Raw genomic sequence first — 19,022 nt, forward strand, 5'->3', positions numbered from 1 at the left:
CATGAAAGACTGCTAATTCTCAAAACATTTTTTAAGATGACTGAAAGGAGGAAAAACCAAAGTGAAGTATGGACTTCACGCAGTCATTTATTTCCTTCTTACAGTAAATAAATATCGGTTCTGCATATCGGTTATCGGGCACAGAAACATAATTGGTATCGGTTATAAAAAATCAATATTGGTCGATCACTACTTTTATAAAGTGTTTATGATTTGTTTTTATGTCAAACTTTTGCTGTGTCACTAGAATATATTAGTGTGATATTTTTCAATATTCTGTGGGTCTTAAAAAGTCATGATTTGCCTTTCCACAAATTAAGGCTTTAAAAAGTCCTTAAATCAGAGCAGAAAGTCTTGCATTCATAAATGTATGGCCTTAAATGTTGAATGCACTGCAAATGAATATCTTCCTCAGTGTTTTTGCCTTGTTTTATAATACAAATATTTGCACATCCTTAAATCAAGATGCATTTACTTGAGATTGCTGTTTTAGTCACAATCTTACTTTTGTAGTTTTGGTTCAAGTCAATTTACCTTCATAAAACCTGCAGAAAAACTCTACTTGTATTAATATTCTTTTTTTCAGCATTTTCTTATCCTTTGCTGTTGGTAGATTTTGGAAGCTGACAGAAAAATAGCCAGATATCGGCTGGTGAATTGGCCTGGCTGATTATATGAATGCTTTATGGATAAATTGGACTGATGCATGACATTGATGCACATCTATAGAGACTGATTTCAATTGCAGAGACTAATTCCTCCATTTCCTCAATGAGTCAGATGATTGTTCCCTTGATTTTTAATTGCTCTTGAAATGATCACAATTTTAGCTTGCACAGAGCTAGCACATTTCCCACAGTAAACATCTGTGTTTCCTTCATCAGCTCTGTAACGTAATACAAGTAATATTAATATGTAATTTAAAGAAATAGTTTCATTTAGCTCAAAGGGAATCATTTACGATTCACTGAAGGAGCCGTATAACAAACTCTGCACTGGATATTAAAATCCAAAATATAGTGAAAACACTATTAAACAGCATTGTAACTAGATCGGCAGATTAAGACATTAACTTGTGAGCAGAAAACACAAGATACTTCTCTTTTCAATATAAATCAGATTTTATTTATATAAACCTAAGACATAAACTAATCTAACACATGAACACAAGCATTCACACGTCCACACGTTGCAGAAAGAGAGAAAGTGAGGAAAGGATGAGTTTAAGAGAATTAAAATGTGAAATCCCAAGTTCACAGCAATATGTTCAGTTGCATAGACCTGAACAACCATCAATCACTTAATAAACCCTCGCTTTGAGTTTCTCAATGAGGCAAAGATTTATATTAAAGTCACCAATTCAGAACTTGGAGGTGTTACTTGCTTGCATTGCCTGTGTTACGGGTTTCCTTTGTGTCGTCGTTGCAGACGGGGTTCCCCGAAGTGTCTGATTGGCTGGAGGTTCAATAGTCTTTGAAGTGAGGACTTGGGCGTTGGCTGAGGATGCGGAGTTGGTCTGGTCGAAGTTTGAAGCAAGTGCAGTCCGAGCTAGACTTTGTAGCAAACTTGCATTAGAACACGAAACTCCACGGAAAGACAAGAAACTAAAGTAAAAGGATGTGACGAGACTAAGTTGTTTTCCTTCTCATTATGGCACGTGGGCCAGAGCATGCTCAAAGAGCAGCATGCGGTGGCAAAAGAGAAGAGAGTAACCACGAGAGCATTTTTACGAAGAAGAGTGACAAGAGGAAGAGAGCCAAGAGAAATAAAAGATGGTGTCCTGAGCTTTTAAACTGTTTTCAGACCGTCCCATCTGGATGTCTTGACCAATTAGATGCTGTCCTTGCTTGGGGTATTGCTTTGTGTCTCCACCCCACTAATAAGTCGTGGTTATCTGTTCAGTCAGAGGTCCGAACTTTACAGGCTCTTGCAAAGTATACTTTTGAACACTATTTCTATAACAAGACTGATACATTTGACAAAGAATTGATTGGAAGAAACATTTAAAGCATGAATTTTCAAACTCATATATACCACACAGGCATCTGAATCCTTCAGCTATTACCACTACATACACAATGAGTGATTAAAACAAGGATATTCAAATGTGTGTTACATACATAATATGCAGTTATGCATAGAAATGATTAGTTTCATTAAAAATTGAAAATGAAAGTCTTATGTAGTTCTATGGAGAACGAAGGCAAGTTCTTTTAGACAAAGGAATTTTGGTTTGGTCTGTCCTCTATGTGTGGACCTGACCAAGAGAGTCTGTAGCTCGTGATTTTCTATCACAGGTTTACATGTGAACATCAGTCTTGATTACTTGCAACAAATTTGACAGTCTCCTTCCTGAATTGGAATTATCAATGAGTGTTCTTGTAAGCAATTCTGTGAAAGAGGCTTGCTGGTTTTCGCTTGCTTCGAACTAGCTGGTGCTCGGATCTGGACAGATTTATTAAATCCTGTTTCTTGGAGCCTCTCTGAATTGCAGCTCCTCAGATTTCAATGTTCTGATCGCCTCTTCGCTTTGTCTGATTCAGTCTCTGATATCTTACAGCTCTATCTTATTTACAACGTACTGTTTCCACTTTATTAATCTACTTACTAGTTAGTTTCAACTGCTGAGCGTGTGTTTGCTTCCATTTAAAGAGAAGATAGCAAGGAACGTTAATGGTACTTGGAAGGCGGAGGTTAATTTTAGATAATAACACTGACCAGCAGTTTCCCACACAAATTAGAGCTGTATCATCTAATCCGACCCCTAAGCGATGGGTCAGACAGTGAGGTCAGATTCTTGTGTCAAATAATGCCATTATTATGTGGTTATTGCTTGCTAGCGTTACCTCAGCGTCTTGGCTAATTCTCAGGTAAATATCTTAAATACAAATTTACAATATTCTTTAATTACAGGTCATAGTCTTTGGTCATAGTTGCAAGAGCTCCTTCCTGTTTTTCATAAGCAGTCCTGAGAAAAGGGACATGGATGAATAAAACCTTTTTATTTATTTTTTTTACTTTATTTTAATCTTCACTTATTTATCTTATTTAATTTATTTAATAATGATTTACTAATTCTTATTTAATTGTTCTAGCTTTTTAATCTTTCCTATATTTTTTTCTTAACATTTCTTTTATTCTATCTTGCTGTTTAACTTTCATCTTATTTTATTTTATAAAACAATGACAATTAATCATCAGTTAAATCCTTGAAGTCGAGATTATATTTGATTGTATTCTATTTTTTATTTTATTAAATCCTAGATGAAAGGTTAAATGTTTTAACTAGATTTCACTTTTCTTACAATAACTTTGGTAACAGATGCTTAATGTGTTCAGAACTATCTGATTTTCATGTTGGAATAATTTAGTTAAAATAATTTGTTGGTGCTCACTACAAAAACATGTGCCTCTAATGCTTTAAAAGTAATGGGACACCTATCTGTAGCCAATGTGTTATATCTCTTAAGAAAGGATATAATTCATTTAAAAGGGTTGCATGCAAATCGTGGGGCATGACAAACTGTTGTGTTTTTGGTAATTAAAGTTAATAATTACAAATATGTAGTCTGGTCTGAAGAGTAGAGCCAGAATGTGTAGGTTGCTTCCAGACATAAGGAACAGATTTTGCAAAGGCATGCCAACTGTTTAACCAACACTGATATCATTTTCAGATGTGGATTGTAACTTTTAGTGTAGATATAAGGTTTTTTTTCTCCTCTGCATGCCTTTCCTCTCGCATGTTTCCAGCCAGTTGAGATGGTTGTCTGATGGTGGTCTGATATGACAAGGCCAGCATATCTCCATCTGCACGCCCCAGAGCCGCTGGATTCAGGCCCATCTGAGGTTGATGCTCATCTTTTTAGGCCTCTTATCTTACATAATGCACCCATACCCATCCTCAGTCTGTTTCCCTTTGTGACTAACAAAGCTCTCAGAGCTCTGAATGTGCTTATTACCCATCCCTCTTTTTGCTATCTCTCCTTGATCGATTCTTATTTTCTGTCATTGTTTTCTCGTTAACCGCCAAACGTGCCGGCCTCTTGCTAGTGGTTCAATAAATGTTTTATCTCTTCTTTCAGTCTGTCATCTCTTTGGCTTTTTGCTTTTTTAAAGTTTTTATTTTTAACCTTCTGTGTTTGACGCTTTCTATGATTATTGTTGTGATATTTACTTGGTCACAAGTTGTCAAATTCGCTTTGTCAATGGCTTATTGCCTCACTGGCTTTGTTTTGGTGGAGATATTTGCATCAACATGCTGTAATCCAGCCTGTATGCTGAGGACGTCATGGAAGAATAAATGTAGAGCCGTTGTTCTCAATCTTTCCTGGCAGGGGTTCCTATTACATGTTACCGCCCTTTGAATAACGAAGGGCTTTGTTGCAGTGAGCCTTGTGAAAAATGTTTTGTACCTTTTTGAATTTAGCGTTTAAAAATTGGTACTGCAGTGGTTGGTCTATTTATTTTACTACGGAAGATTTCTTTAAACCTGCTGGTAGAATCAATGTTCTGGTCTTGCAAATGACCATCTGTCTTGCTCTACAGCTGTTTTGATGTCTGCTAGATCTTTGCCTTTCTGTAGTCTGAATCTATAGCATGGCCGCATGAACTCCGGCTCGCTCCAGACATTTAGCTTTCATCAAACCGAGAGAGAAATCGATCTGCACAGTGCGGGTTTGATGCCTCTGGCCCTCTGGATGATCTTGTCATGTGTGATTGTGCAGTCGGCTGACAGGAGATTGACTCCTTCAGTGTTACTTGTACTTGAGGCTGTTGGACATGAACAGCTGTCTGTGTTTCTCTTTTTGTCAATATTTCTTCCATCTGGATCATTAAGGTCATGCCTGGGTCCACAGCTGGGCTTCGTACCAGTGATCTCCAGTGGAGTCTCATTTGCTTTCATTTAAATTTTGTGTTACAGAAATAGACTTGTGAGCAAGCGAACATTAAGACACAGGTTTTATTTGAGTCTTTGAACTAAGCTGTGTGATAGCTCACCCAAAAATGAACATTTTCATCATTTGCACACCTCATATTGTTCAAAACTTTATATCTTTGTAACATGAAGAGATTTTCATATGGAAGTCAATAGGCTCTGATTTCTTTTGATTCCAGCGTTCTTCAAAATATCTTGTTTTGTGTTTTCAAATCAAAAAGAAAGTCATACAGGTTCACACGAGTGCGAGTAAATGATGACAATTTTAGTTTTTGCATGAACTGTCCCTTTAAGTCGTAAAAATGGAGGTAGTTTTGATAAGTTCAGTTTTAAGTTCAGTTCATTTTGGTAAATCATTTCAAACAGTTTGTTTTTAAGTAATCAATGTTATGGAAGTGTGGCATTTTATTTACTTTTTTATGCATAGTTTTTAAATATGCGTAGGTAAATGAGACTGTAAATTACTGGTTGTATTGGTGTGTTTTCTAGTGGTTGTTTAGTGAAAAACATGCTTTTATTTTTAACTAGATTTTTAAGATGTTTTAGTTACTACATTTTTAAAGCCTTTGAATCTACAATATGACTGTTCGAATTGGTGAAAAAAATTGTCTATGTACGCGCACACACACGTTGGTTTTTTTGGTTTATGGGGACTCTCCATAGGCGTAATGGTTTTTATACTGAACAAACTGTGTGTGCTATTGCCCTACACCAACCCTACACCTAAACTTAGCCCTCACAGGAGACTTTGCATTTTTAGATTTTCAAAAAAACACCATTTTAGTATCTATTTCTTTTGAATTACGGGGACATAGGCAGTGTCCTCATAAACCACCTTCATATTGTAATACCTCTGTCATGCCCATGTCATTATACAAATTTGTGTCCTCATAAACCACATAAACATGCGCGCACACACACACACACACACACACACACACACACACAGGTACATCTCAATATAATTTTCAGTATAAAAAAGGGTCAATATTTTTTGTCACTCATTTCAGAAAGTGAAACCCATATATTATATATTTTCATTACATGGAGTGAAATATTTCAAGCCTTTATTTCTTGAAATTGATGATTATGGCTTACAGATAATGAAAACCCAAAATTCAGTGTGTTAGAAAATTAGAATATTACATAAGATCAATAAAAAAGGATATTTTAAACCGAAATGGCAGGCTTCTGAAAAGTATGTTCATTTCTATGCACTCAATACTTGGTTTGGCCTCCTTTTGCTTTAATTACTGCATCAATGTGGCGTGGCATGGAGTCAATCAGCCTGTGACACTGCTCAGGTGTAATGGAAGCCCAGGTTGCTTTAATAGCAGCCTTCAGGTCATCTGCGTTGTTGGGTCTGGTGTCTCTCATCTTCCTCTTGACAATACCCCATAGATTCTCTATGGGGTTCAGGTCAGACGAGTTTGCTGGCCAATCAAGCACAGTAACACCATGGTCAGTGAACCAGCTTTTGGTACCTTTGGCAGTGTGGGCAAGTCCTGCTGGAAAATGAAATCAGCATCTCCATGAAGCTTGTCAGCAGAAGGAAGCATGAAGTGCTCTAAAATTTCCTGGTAGATGGCTGCATTGACTGTGGACTTCAGAAAACACAGTGGACCAACACCAGCAGATGACATGGCAGCCCAAATCATCACAGACTGTGGAAAATTCACACTGGACTTCAAGCAACATGTATTCTGTGCCTCTCCACTCTTCCTCCAGACTCTGGGTCCTTGATTTCCAAATGAAATGCAAAAGTTACTTTCATCTGAAAAGAGCACTTGGGACCACTGAGCAACAGTCCAGTTCTTTTTCTCCACCGTTGTCTCTGGTTCAGAAGTGGCTTGGTAGCCCTTTTCCTGGAGACGTCTGAGCGTGGTGACTCCTGATGCACCGACTCCAGCTTCAGTCCACTCCTTGTGAATCTCTCCCAAGTGTTTGAATCAGCTTTGCTTGACAGTATTCTCAAGCTTGCGGTCATCCCTGTTGCTTGTGCACCTTTTCCTACCCAAATTCTTCCAGTCAACTTTGTATTTAATATGCTTTGATACAGCACTCTGGAAACAGCCACACCTTTCAGTAATGACCCTCTGTGACTTACCCTCTTTGTGGAGGGCGTCAATGTTCGTCTTCTGGATCATTGCCAAGTCAGCAGTCTTCTCCATTATTGTGGTTTCAAAGAACAAGAGATACCAAGAATTTATACTGTAGGGATGGTCATTAATTGAAACTCGTGTAAATATTCTAATATTTTGAGATACTGATTTTTGACTTTCATGAGCTGTAAGCTCTAATCATCAAAATTAAAACAAACTTTTGAAATGTTTTACTTTACGTGCAATGAATCTAAAATATATGAAAGTTTCACTTTTTGAAATGTTACAAGAGAAAATGTTAAACTTTCATATTCTCATTTTTTTAGATGTACGTGTGTGTGTGTGTGTGTGTGTACAAGTTGAAAGGTTTACTTGCTAGTCCACCCCCCCCCCCCCCCCCCCCCCCCCAAAGAAATCTGAAGGATTTGGTGAGCTAAATGTAGCCTTTTTTTATTTTTTTTTCCCTCAGGTTTTTGGAGATTATTATCACTTCAGGCACCGCAGAGTGGTGAAGAGGTCTTTATCAGAGCACAGAGGAACACACATTCGTCTGCACACAGAACCTCAGGTATGTGTGAAATGTAGAATCCGGATCTGCCTCAGAACAGCCCTTTCCAGACATTTTTCCCCCAACAAATTCAAAGGTTATGTTTACAAATCCTTGACTAAATGAAAAAGCCAAAATACTGAAGCCATTGAGATCTGAATAGGTCTAAGAAAGTAATAAAATGAGTGAACTTTACACTAAAAATAGTTGCTAAAAGCTGCTTTTTAACATGTTAACCTTCGCCCCCATTGTGGGCCTCACAGGTGAAAATAACCTACCTAAATTAAAATGGTAACAGTTCGTGACAGTGTGCTACACAAACAAATTAGGTATCTTTGGAACGAAGACACTCTAGGCTTTACTATCTATCATCCAGAGTTGATGATGCTCAAAAAGATAAAAAGTTATAGACACTGACGTGCCTTGAAAAATATTTTTCCACACTGAATGTTTTTTTTATTTCATATACAAATACATGAAATAAGTCCTGGAGCAATCCAGAAAAGTAATGGATTGAAAGCCATGTGTCTCATGAGTTCATATTTCAAATTTGAAGAAGATACCATGAAAAATGAGATTCCTGCAATATTTTTTCTGAAACTATTTATAGTCCTCCCACCCCCCTGTTTGAGGAAAAATAACCACCAAATGGATTGCAGAATTATACAAGCTATTTTAGTCATTATACGTATTCCTGCATAGTTTTTCAATTATAAAATAATAGACAGATGTATTTGAGCACTAAAAAATACAAAAATAATTATTTGAGTAATAAAAAAGGAAAAAAAATAGAAAAAAAATGCTTTGTATATAGTATGTATGTATATAATCTGATTGCCAGACATAAACTGATATTGGCAGACATGGTCATACAGTCAGTAATCACACGCTGATGTGCTTCCATTCAGATGATAATCATACAGATGGGCCATATAATCAATAATAGCTGATCAATGAATCACAATGATAGCCGTCATAGAGTCCGTAATAAACACGCTGATGTGCGTCCATACATATGATAATCATGCAGATACGGCCACATTTCCCACACAATACACACACACACACATATAAAAAATGTAGAAGAAAAAAAAAGTTTTTTATGGAAAAGGCAGATCGCTAAGTTACGCCCCGCTTAGATGACAGCGTCATAGCCTACGTCACGCTTTCAGGAGAGAGCGCCAAATTCAAAATCTATATTCCGCTTTTCTGAGACTTTTTTTTTCCGTGGACGGTCTCATTCTGTTTGTAAAACTGTATTCTACAGCACAGTGTTGTTGTTTTTTTACTACAAAGACACTGTTTTTGAGTGTAATTTATTCCATAACGGACGCGAACAATAACTCTCCCGAAGAAATGAAACGTAAACAGAGGAATATTCATCCTTATTACAACGTTATTGTTTCGCTGGACTAAAAGTGCTCGCTGGGATGTTGTTCTGTGGACCCTTAACTCTCTAACTAAACTGGGATTTCAGCAGTGGACGCGTTTGTGACTCGTTATTACAATGATAATGGTACGTACTGCTTTTTCATTCTGCCTGTTTTGATGTGTACTGCTTACACAAATGTAGCAAATACATTCCTTATAAGCTTTCCATCGGAAAACAGCGATCTGTCGTCGATGCTTGAGGCTTAGACCTTCAGAATGATATATAGTTTGTCAAGATTAACGATATTCTTTCACATTAAATTCATTCATAAACATTAAACTAGTGGGGAAAAAAACGCTTGAGAGATATATATATATATAGAGATATATAGATATATATAGAGATATATAGATATATATATATATATATATATATATATATATATATATATATAGATATATAGATATATATATATATAGATATATAGAGATATATATATATATATATAGATATATAGAGATATATATATATATATATATATAGATATATAGATATATATATATATATATATATATATATATATATATATATATATATATATATATATATATATATATATATATATATATGTATATACACACACACAATGTCAGCGTGTTTTGGGATGCACTAATGAACATTGGAGTCGCCATAATCTCCCCCCATCTGAGCCGAGTACACTGTGGTTAAATTTCATTTTCGAAGGAAATATCCCGGAAAAATCGGTAACGTCCCCTAAATGTTTAGGAATCAATACCAATGCTTTGTGTGCAAACGTCCACTCTAGACAAATTACCACGTGTTTGTTTTCCAAATTGCCTACTCTGTAAGGCTAATTGCTAAAGCGATCATTTTCTGTATATTCTCACTGATGCTAGCTTCAAGTGCTATCAGATTGATCGTGAATAGAAATGTGGTAGTTAAAAGCTGCATATAAAAGCAATGTGAGTCGATTGCTTGAAGTTGTCGAGCTCATAATCAGAAGTGGAACTTATAAATTTTGTGATGGCATGAGACCAGCTATGCTGTTATTTTTATCCCGCAGTGCTCCCCGTCTGTGTAATTCATAAATGCGAGTTTATTATGCACCATATAATCAGATGACAGACTTTGAAACAGAGTAGTTTTCTGTAAAGATAACAGGCTTGTATTGATAGTGGAATGTTTATTTGCAAAGGCTAGCACTGCTAATGCGGAGCTTGAGCTCTTGAAGCTCTGCCCTCTTCTCCGGGAGCAACAGCTCATTCGCATTTAAAGCAACACACTCAAATCAGCGCGTTTTGGCTCATACCCTAAAAGTGGCAATTTTAACAAGCTATAAAAATTTATCTGTTTGGTATATTGAGCTAAAACTTCACACATACGCTCTGGGGACATCAGAGACTTATTTTACATCTTGTAAAAAGGGGCATAATAGGTCCCCTTTAATGAAAGTGTTGCAAAAAATGCAGATCTCATGTAAAATGAATAGAAAGCGAAACTATTCATATAATATTTAGTTTGACTTCCTGAGGTTAATGATCAACATTTTATGAAGGTTAAACGCATCATACAGTGATCTTGTGGGACTTTCAGCTCCTAATTTGTACCGTATTCATGTAAAGTGCCTTGAAGCAAGTGAAGTTTGTTAAAGCAAGTTATTTGCATTGTGCTGATTTATGACACTTTTTGGGGTTATATGACTTATATTTGCAGCATACCTCGTTTTTTCAACTTCATCTAAAAGGACACTGCATGACTTTGGACGTTTGTTATTGCCCTCAATTTTTAAGTTTCTCTGGTTGTTCATAGACCTTGTTTCATCAGGGACTCCAACTAAAGACCCAATCACTTTTGCAAATGTAAAGCAGCACCAGGACCAGCATACTCAATTTTCAAGTCATTTATTTTTGTTATTTCACCCATCATTCTTCAGTACTCTCTCCTTTCTAGTTTTTTTTTTTTTTCTTCTAAAGAATTGAGGGCAGACGTTTTTGGTTTGTCCAAAAATGTTTTTTTTTTTTTCTTTTTCCAATTGTTTCTAGAAACCTTGCTGTTTTATGTTCTGATGTTTGACTTGTCTCCTCTGAATGTTATTGTGAATCTTTCCGTTCGCACCCTCACATGCTGTTCTCGTGAAACCTGTATATCAAAACTCAGTTTCCTCCCCTCTGCATGTTCCTCTTAAGAACGCCAAATAAAACTCTTTTGGTTTCTCTTGTCACATGTTTGAAATACGAGCGTCTAAAGTTGAGTTGCTCACTATGCATCAACCTGACCATCTGCGCATGTTCACTACAGCCTCAGCATTTGTTGCATAACTGCTTTTCTGGTCCAGATGTTGAGTTCTGATGCGGCGTGAAACACAAACCCTACAGTTTTAATGCCAGAGGACTGCTTAGGGCTAGAAACCCCCTTAATGCAAATCACGGACTGGACCCGTATGGCCCATTACTCACTTTCTAGAGAGGGTTAAAAAGTCCATCTTGTAACATGGCTGCAGCCCCACGCTCCATCAGTCCGAATGGCCTCCAGGAGCAGAGCGACTTCCCTCGAGATGGGAAAAGCACTCCATTGTCCGGTGTTCAGTAGTAATGGGGGTGTGTGAATAATGAACCTACCTGGGTGCCAACACAATGACGGAGAGTCATCGCACACAGCCCGGTTTGACTCATTTGTCCGTCTCAAATTCATTTCTAGAAAATTGCTTTTGTTCATGAGCGCTAAATGATTAGTCCTTGAGGTGCAATGGTGCTAGTTGTCCTCTTAAATTTCATGCATTGTCAAAGACATCAGTCTTTTGGGAATTGCATCAGATATGCCGGAGGTTTTTTTTTTTTTTTTTTTTTTTTTTTTTTTTTATAACTAAGAATAGACTGGAAGTCATAGTTCCCATTTATTGTTGTACACCTTTGCCGTCTGTCAGATATTATTTCAAAGTCTAATATCTAGTTTTTCAAAGTATATTAAAAAAAAAAAAAAAAGTTTCACTTTCTTATTACTTTGTTCTAGCCGGTACATATTTATATATATTTAAAAAAAGGTCTGTCACAGGTTCTAACTTCTAGCCTGTAGGGCTGGGCGATATGTCAAAAATATATTATCGATAATCGCCGTAAAAAATATCGCGATATCCGATAATATCGTCTACCCAAGCTCCACCTCCACCACGCCCCGCCCCAGCCGAGACAACATTGCCGACATGCACCATAAACACAGTTCAGTTCAGTTTGGTCTTAATTATTGCCACATTAAAGTTTCGTTTTTACATTTTCATAGTTTGTGTTTAAACTAACAGAAAATATTAGCTTTACTGTTATATTGGTGTTGCTAATTTCCATTCTGTTCTTATCAAGTTTGAAAAGAATTTTGTTTTTTGAGGAGAACTGTTGAGGAAAAATAATAGAACCCAATTTTAAGTTCATCATGGTGAAGTTGGACATGATAAATGCATGTTGATGTCATTAATAAATGCCTCCATTCATTCATTAATTTAATATCTTGAATAAAATATGCCTATTTTCCAATGTCTCTCTTTCTTTTTGGCACTGTGTAGACATTTCATGATGGTAAGTATAATGTCCTTGAATACAACAATTGTTGCGTTGTTTTAAAACTTGTAGTCAAGCTATAACGTAGGCTGTTTGATATATATCATGTATGACTAAAATCATGCAGGCATTAAAAACGAATTCTAAGCAAAAACGTTGAGGGTTTTTTTTCTTTTCCGGTAGCCTAGTTCAGGGGTCTCTTTTGGCCCGTTTTTAACTAAATAAAAATAACTACTTTTTATTTAGAAGCAGGGTAATTTTTAAATTTCATTTTTGTATTTTAATTTTTATAATTTTTGTTTTATTCAAAATACAATGCCCACAATATAATTTTCAGTGTTGGGCTGCCGAAACTCTGAACGCGTGCATGCTGAGATAGGCCTATAGGCTAGAACTATAATGCCTTAATCTGTTTGCAACAAAACTTTATAGTTTTGTTGCAAATGAATTAAGAATTTAAAGTGCTATATTATACTGTATACACAGTTTAAAAAAATCTGTAGAAATGTGCGTTGTGAAGGAATTTGCGTATTTTAATTATAACGTCATGTTTGTGGTTTTTCATCGTTATACATCGTTTAAATAAATATTCAGAAATGCATGCAGTGCTACTATTTTTCTTTTTTCTGTTTAACTTTTATTAAACTGCAGATCAAAATAGAATAAGTCTATAACCTAAATGAGGATAAATAGGATTGGAATGCATCTCAAATCGCATACACAGATGCACGTTGCCATTATGGTAGTCAGTGCTGAAAAACGACAAATAAAATATAAACCGAGGTTACAAAAGGGATTCAGTCAAGATCAGTGAGGGATTTTCTTTTCTTTTGTTCTTTGATTAACATTAATGACTGGCGGCTGCGGCTGCTGTCAATGCACGGATCCAATGCACCCTTGTATTCTTTCTCAACTCTTTAAGTTCACTTAAGACATAACCGATTGTATTTGTTTTTTTTTTTTTATCATTCTGTGTGTATTTGTCCATTCAAATGTGTAAGAATGCGCGAAAGAGTCCAGTGTTCGTGTATATAAGAGGCGGCGTGTGTGTGTATGTATGTGTGTGTGCGCGTGCGTGCGTGCAGCACGGAAAACAGCGCCCGAGTGCAGAAGCGAGTTCTATTTCTTTGTCTTCTTGTAGTTGAATCTTTTGAAATCACAATAAATGCGCATACAGAAATCGAGAAGCAGAATCGAAATTTAATTTTATAACAGGTAATTCGGTTCCTGACCTTCCATCTGATCTGATTTCATAAATTGGAATAGCTTTTCGATTCCCAACCCTCCTACTAAATTATTTAATTCTTGCATGCAAAAAGACCTGTATGGTGACTATGGGGTCATGTAAAATTATAATTTTTTGTTTGCAATTTACTAGGTTTATCATTCGTCTTTTTTTTTTCTCGATAATCGCCTTTTACCTGACTGTTGACATCGACATCACGATACTTACGAGACATCGTCGATATACGATTATATCGTCATATCGCCCAGCCCTTCTAGCCTGTATTATACTCATGGTACTACGACCTTGCTTCACTTTTTTTGTATTTCTCATTTGTGACCCTGGATCACAAAACCAGTCATAAGGGTAAATTTTTGAAATTGTTGATGTTTTTCAATCATCTGAAAGCTGAATAAATAAGCTTTCCATTGCTGTATGGTCTGTTATGATAGGACAATATTTGGCCGAGATGCAACCATTTGAAAATTGGAATACGAGGGTGCAAAAAAAGCAAAATACTGAGAAAATCGCCTTTTTAAAGTTGTCAAATTAAGTTATTAGCAATGCATATTGCTAATAAAAAAAAAAAGTTTAGTACAGTAGGAAATTTACTAAATATCTTCATGGAACAGGATCTTTACTTAATGTCCTAATGATTTTTGGCATAAAAGAAAAATCAATCATTTTGACCCATGCAATGTATTTTTGACACTTGCTACAAATATACCCCAGCGATTTAAGACTGATTTTGTGCTCCAGGGTCACATTTGTCAGATTATTTTTATTTTATTTTATAAAAGTATAGATTTTGTTGTTGTGGCTGTTAACACCCACTCGCCAAGTGAACCAACACCCTCTGATTCTCCAATGATTGTGTAACTGTTATGTTAAGTCAAACTGAAAATCAGGAAAAATTGAATAGTGAGCTGTAGAATTGTCAAGTTACAATTCCAGCCATGTATTTAAGATAATGCAAATAAGAATGCAAAAACTGTGCATTCAAATTTAGGATGTGTAGCTCCTAAATCATTTTTATCAGCTCTTGCTTTCCCAGGGAAAGCAAGAGCTGATAAAAATGTGAAAACTGTAACTTGAATGCAATGTAAGTCGCTTTGGATAAAAATTTAGGACAGTTCTAGTATTTCAAATAATCCAGTAATAGTCAGTTGTAATTGCACCACTTGCTGAACTAAAGTGCTTTTAATAGCGGTTTAATTCATTCACCCAAATTCGTCCTGTATCTTTAAGAAGGTAAACAAATGTACAACATAAACGTAATATTACAACTTGTTTCTGCCCAGCATGTTACACATCCATCATGAAATTAACTGTACTGCTGGCAAGTCACATTGAATATGATCTTTTTGTAACAACACACTGAAATGTGACAGTCACTTAAGCATTAAATAATTTATACGGTAGTTGTTTTGTTTGTAGCATTCGTATTTCATGAGATCAGGGTTTCACAATGAGCAGTTTTCACAATTTTGTTGATGCATGTTTGGATTAATATGTAAAGTGTTTATTTAGTTTATTTTTGTCATTCTCATAAACTAAAATTAATATTCAGTGTAATATGTCTGTAATATTCAGTGCTATTTTGGTCAAATTAATATCAAGTGAATAAATACAATATGACAAAATATTGACTAAATTTAAAGTGCCACTATTATTGGTTATGAAAGGTTCATATTTTGTTTTTGGGAGTCCCCAACAACAGGTTGCCATGCAAGCAAGGTCAAAAAACACTTTCATTTTCTTATATGCATTTTAATTTTTTACCTTATTTGCTCAACGACTCCCAAAACGATTCGCTCAACGATTCATCTTTTCAATCCCCTCCTTAATCGGCAGTGATTGGTCGATTTAATTTCCATTTCATCATGCATGTAATGCATTTTCATATAATGTGCATTTTCAAATCCGAGGGTAAAAACGGATTTACTATTACAGCGTCTTCTCGACACTTTAAAGGGTGTTTTCACTGGAACTGGATTTGAAATTCTAGTTTAAATCTTTTGATTTCTTTAATTTTAGGAATTTCCATTTAAAAAAATAAATGCACTTTAATAGCCATGTTTGTTTTTACCAATATAACACGGTCTTGTTTTTTTGTTTTTGTGCCATTTTTGTGGACTGCTCATTTTAAAATCATCTAACTGAAATGTCTTTTTTTAATTAGAACATAATTATTTCAGTGAATTTTTTTTTTTTTTCAAACTATTAACAGGCCTTGTGGGATTGCTTTGCAGTTGTCTTCGCATTGTGTCGCTGCTCGTTTAGATGAAAAATTGGCCTCTGTTTAACTTGCAGGATCGTCAATGGTCACTGTCGCTCAGAAGGCAGCAGGAAGGTTGACTCATTTAAAATGATTGACTTCTGGTCATTTTGATGATGCAAATGGCTATAACTGTGAAGGTAATCGCTCTTTATGAAATGAAACTTGCAGTTGTGTGAAGATGTTGCCCTTGTAAAGTGTGTCAGTCCTGTTGCCTGCCCTCTCAACGGGTTCCAGTGGCATTTCCCCTCACTTCCCTGCTCCGCTTCCTGTTGTTGAATTCTTTCGCTCCCTTCAGCTTCAGCAAGAACAACATTTTGAGCCTAGTTTTATCACAATTGTGACTATTGACAAATTTAGAATACTAATTACTTTTATACCTTAATGCATTTTTTTTATCAGTTTTTTTTAAATAAAAAAACATGCGTGCAAGTTCCATATTATACTGTATGTCATGTAAATCTCATAAATGATATAAAGAACGAGCGTGCATTAGTCTTAATGGCTAAATGTTTTCTGTGAATATGATTTAAAGCAACTGACTTCATTATCTGCATTTCCAGTTAAGATATTTCAGATCACATCCATCCGGACTCCATTTATAGTCAAGATTTTATCAAAACTCTCTGTTCTGTAACACTCAGTCATAGCTTCAGAAATCCATTTCCTATTTCTGAGTCCTTTTTGCAGCATTCATATTTTCTTTGAAACACATTTGGCTCAAGTCAAAACATCAGAGCTGTCATAGATGAAGCAACATCAGTCATGAGGTTATTCATTATGCATTGCATTGCCAACAGAGTACTGGCTCTAATTGAGCTTGATTTCAGATGAGGTCGATCTTTAAAAGTTATAAGCGCTTATGTGTGCTACTTTTTTAATTACCGTATTACTCTTGCTAATTAATCAACAAGGGGAAAAGTGATTTATAATGTTTAGACAACATGTCTAGTCCCAATAACTTGCGAAGCAGATAGCCTCAGATCTTAATGCAGCTTCCTATCCAGCACTTTTTCTTTCTTTTTAGTTTTTCAGTCTTGAGTCCCAGTGATAACATCAGTGGGTCTTGCATGTTCAAAAAGATCTTACCACAAATAGTCTAAAAAGATCTACTCCAAAACTTGAAATATGTTATTTGAAGCTTTATTTTTAAACTTTTTTTTTTTTTTTTTTTTTTTTAAAGATCTTTTCATACCTAGCACAAATGATGTGGGTTAAAAGCTATAGTTTTAATCTTGGGGTTAGGAATGTGAATAAATACCCAAAAGCCCAAGTATAAGCAATATTAACCGTAATGCTAAACTAAAGTGTTGCGGGAAATGTTTGATTTTGTCAAACAAAGAACCTCTGACAACATGACCTAAACTTTGAACAGCTGTCAGTACACAAATGAATAGGTTGATTATTAACTAATTTACTTGAATAAAGCAGATATAGAGCATTTCTGTGATTTGCTGATAAATTTCATCATGACTGCGTGACCTTGAGGGGCGTTGAGTGGTGGGTCAAATGTGTCCTGGTTGTTCTTAAGGGCTGTGAACATCCCAACTGGCCTGTCATTCTTTTTCTGACCACTCGCTTCACTGGTCACATGTCTGTCCATTTCATCCCCTAAAAGTCATTCTAGACAGTGAGCAGTGAGCTTTGGCATGGGCAGCGCTGAGCTGTCAATCACACAATCTGCCACCGTCTGCGTTTTCTGCCCCACTGCAGCAGTCGCTGCCCTAGAGAAACGGCTTCCCGTCTTTCAACAGGCCTCTCTATCTCGGTGTTGAGTGGAGAAGGATTGTGAGGAGACCGAAAACAGGAGTGTGTGTCCGTCAGCAGCTTTTGTCAGCACATGAAATCAAAATTGACCATATTTACTATAATATATTGCACAAATTTCATCATTACTTGTTATTCTTTCGTCAAAATGCATTAACTTTCTAATTTTTCTGCTGACATTACCAAAGCTTCATGGCCTGGGAAAATTATATTAAGCAATAAAATGCATTCTTATCGTTCAGTGTTCATATTATTAGTGAAACTGAATATTGTTTTACACAAGCATGTCATGTTCCAGAAAGTAGATGCTTTTTGAATGCAGTTTCACATTTTTCCCCATGTTTAATTGCGTTATTACTGTCAATGTTCCATTGATTTTCATTAAAAACAACCTATTCTGGATCTGATGGAAAGGAAACCTTGCAAACAAGCTCTTCACGTATGTCTCTGACTATTTGTTTGTTTCTCAAGGTAATGTGGGCGGAACAGCAGGTGGTGAAACGAAGAAGGAAGAGGGATATTTACAATGAGCCAGCCGATCCGAAGTTTGCACAGCAGTGGTACTTGGTGAGTAAATAGCTCATGTTTGTTTGTGTGCACATGTTTAATTTGCAAGCACGTTACCTCCCGCTCAGATCGGATGGTCTGGGTGGGCTGTTGTAAAGTTCTGTTTGGAGTCATAGGACTCTGTTCCTTTTGCCCCTATTAAATGGGACATTGTGTAACTGTGAACTTGTTGCCATTATGGTCATCCGGTGGAGCTTAAAGTTTAATCAGCCGGTTGTGATTTGGCTCTTCAGAAACATTCCAGACGTGCTGGCCTTCACTTTCCATCAGTCTTTATACATATCCTCTCCTGAGATGACAGTCCTTCTGTGTCACTGTTTTGAAGTGGCCGTATTCATTTGAAATATGACTGTTAAATGCACGATTTTATATGCAAAATCATTTCATTGTAATTGCAGATTTTGAATGTACTGTATTCAGTTTCAATTCTGCAGTTTGATGAAAATACACATTTGCAAGAGCAATGAGGAGCATGTGGTGTAAATACTACCAAAATAGCAATACAATATGAAGAAAAGCAATGCTGAGAAAGCAGCCGAGTCAGCTGACTAAACATGTGCATGACTACCTGTTTGTTACTTGAAAAGACAATTAGAAGTGTCCCAATCCTGTCTTGCGTAAATCTTAGCTGCATCTTTTAACTAGACATCTCTGGATGA

At 36.1% G+C, this 19,022-nt stretch overlaps 1 protein-coding gene across 3 annotated transcripts in view; it reads left to right on the forward strand.

Moving 5' to 3' along the window:
• The window catches only part of furina (furin (paired basic amino acid cleaving enzyme) a), a 129,765-nt gene that overhangs the window by 46,872 nt on the left and 63,871 nt on the right, over positions 1 to 19,022 (forward strand). For 2 of the 3 annotated variants that reach the window (XM_079400023.1, XM_079400024.1), the window contains exons 3-4: positions 7,508 to 7,606; positions 18,268 to 18,363. In XM_079400023.1, coding sequence (XP_079256149.1) covers positions 7,508 to 7,606; positions 18,268 to 18,363 — 195 coding nt within the window. The remainder of the gene's footprint in view (positions 1 to 7,507; positions 7,607 to 18,267; positions 18,364 to 19,022) is intronic. The other variant, XM_079400025.1, reaches the window with a different exon arrangement.

This window comes from Barbus barbus (genome assembly GCF_936440315.1).
Source record: "Barbus barbus genome assembly, chromosome: 1".
NCBI lineage: Eukaryota > Metazoa > Chordata > Actinopteri > Cypriniformes > Cyprinidae > Barbus > Barbus barbus.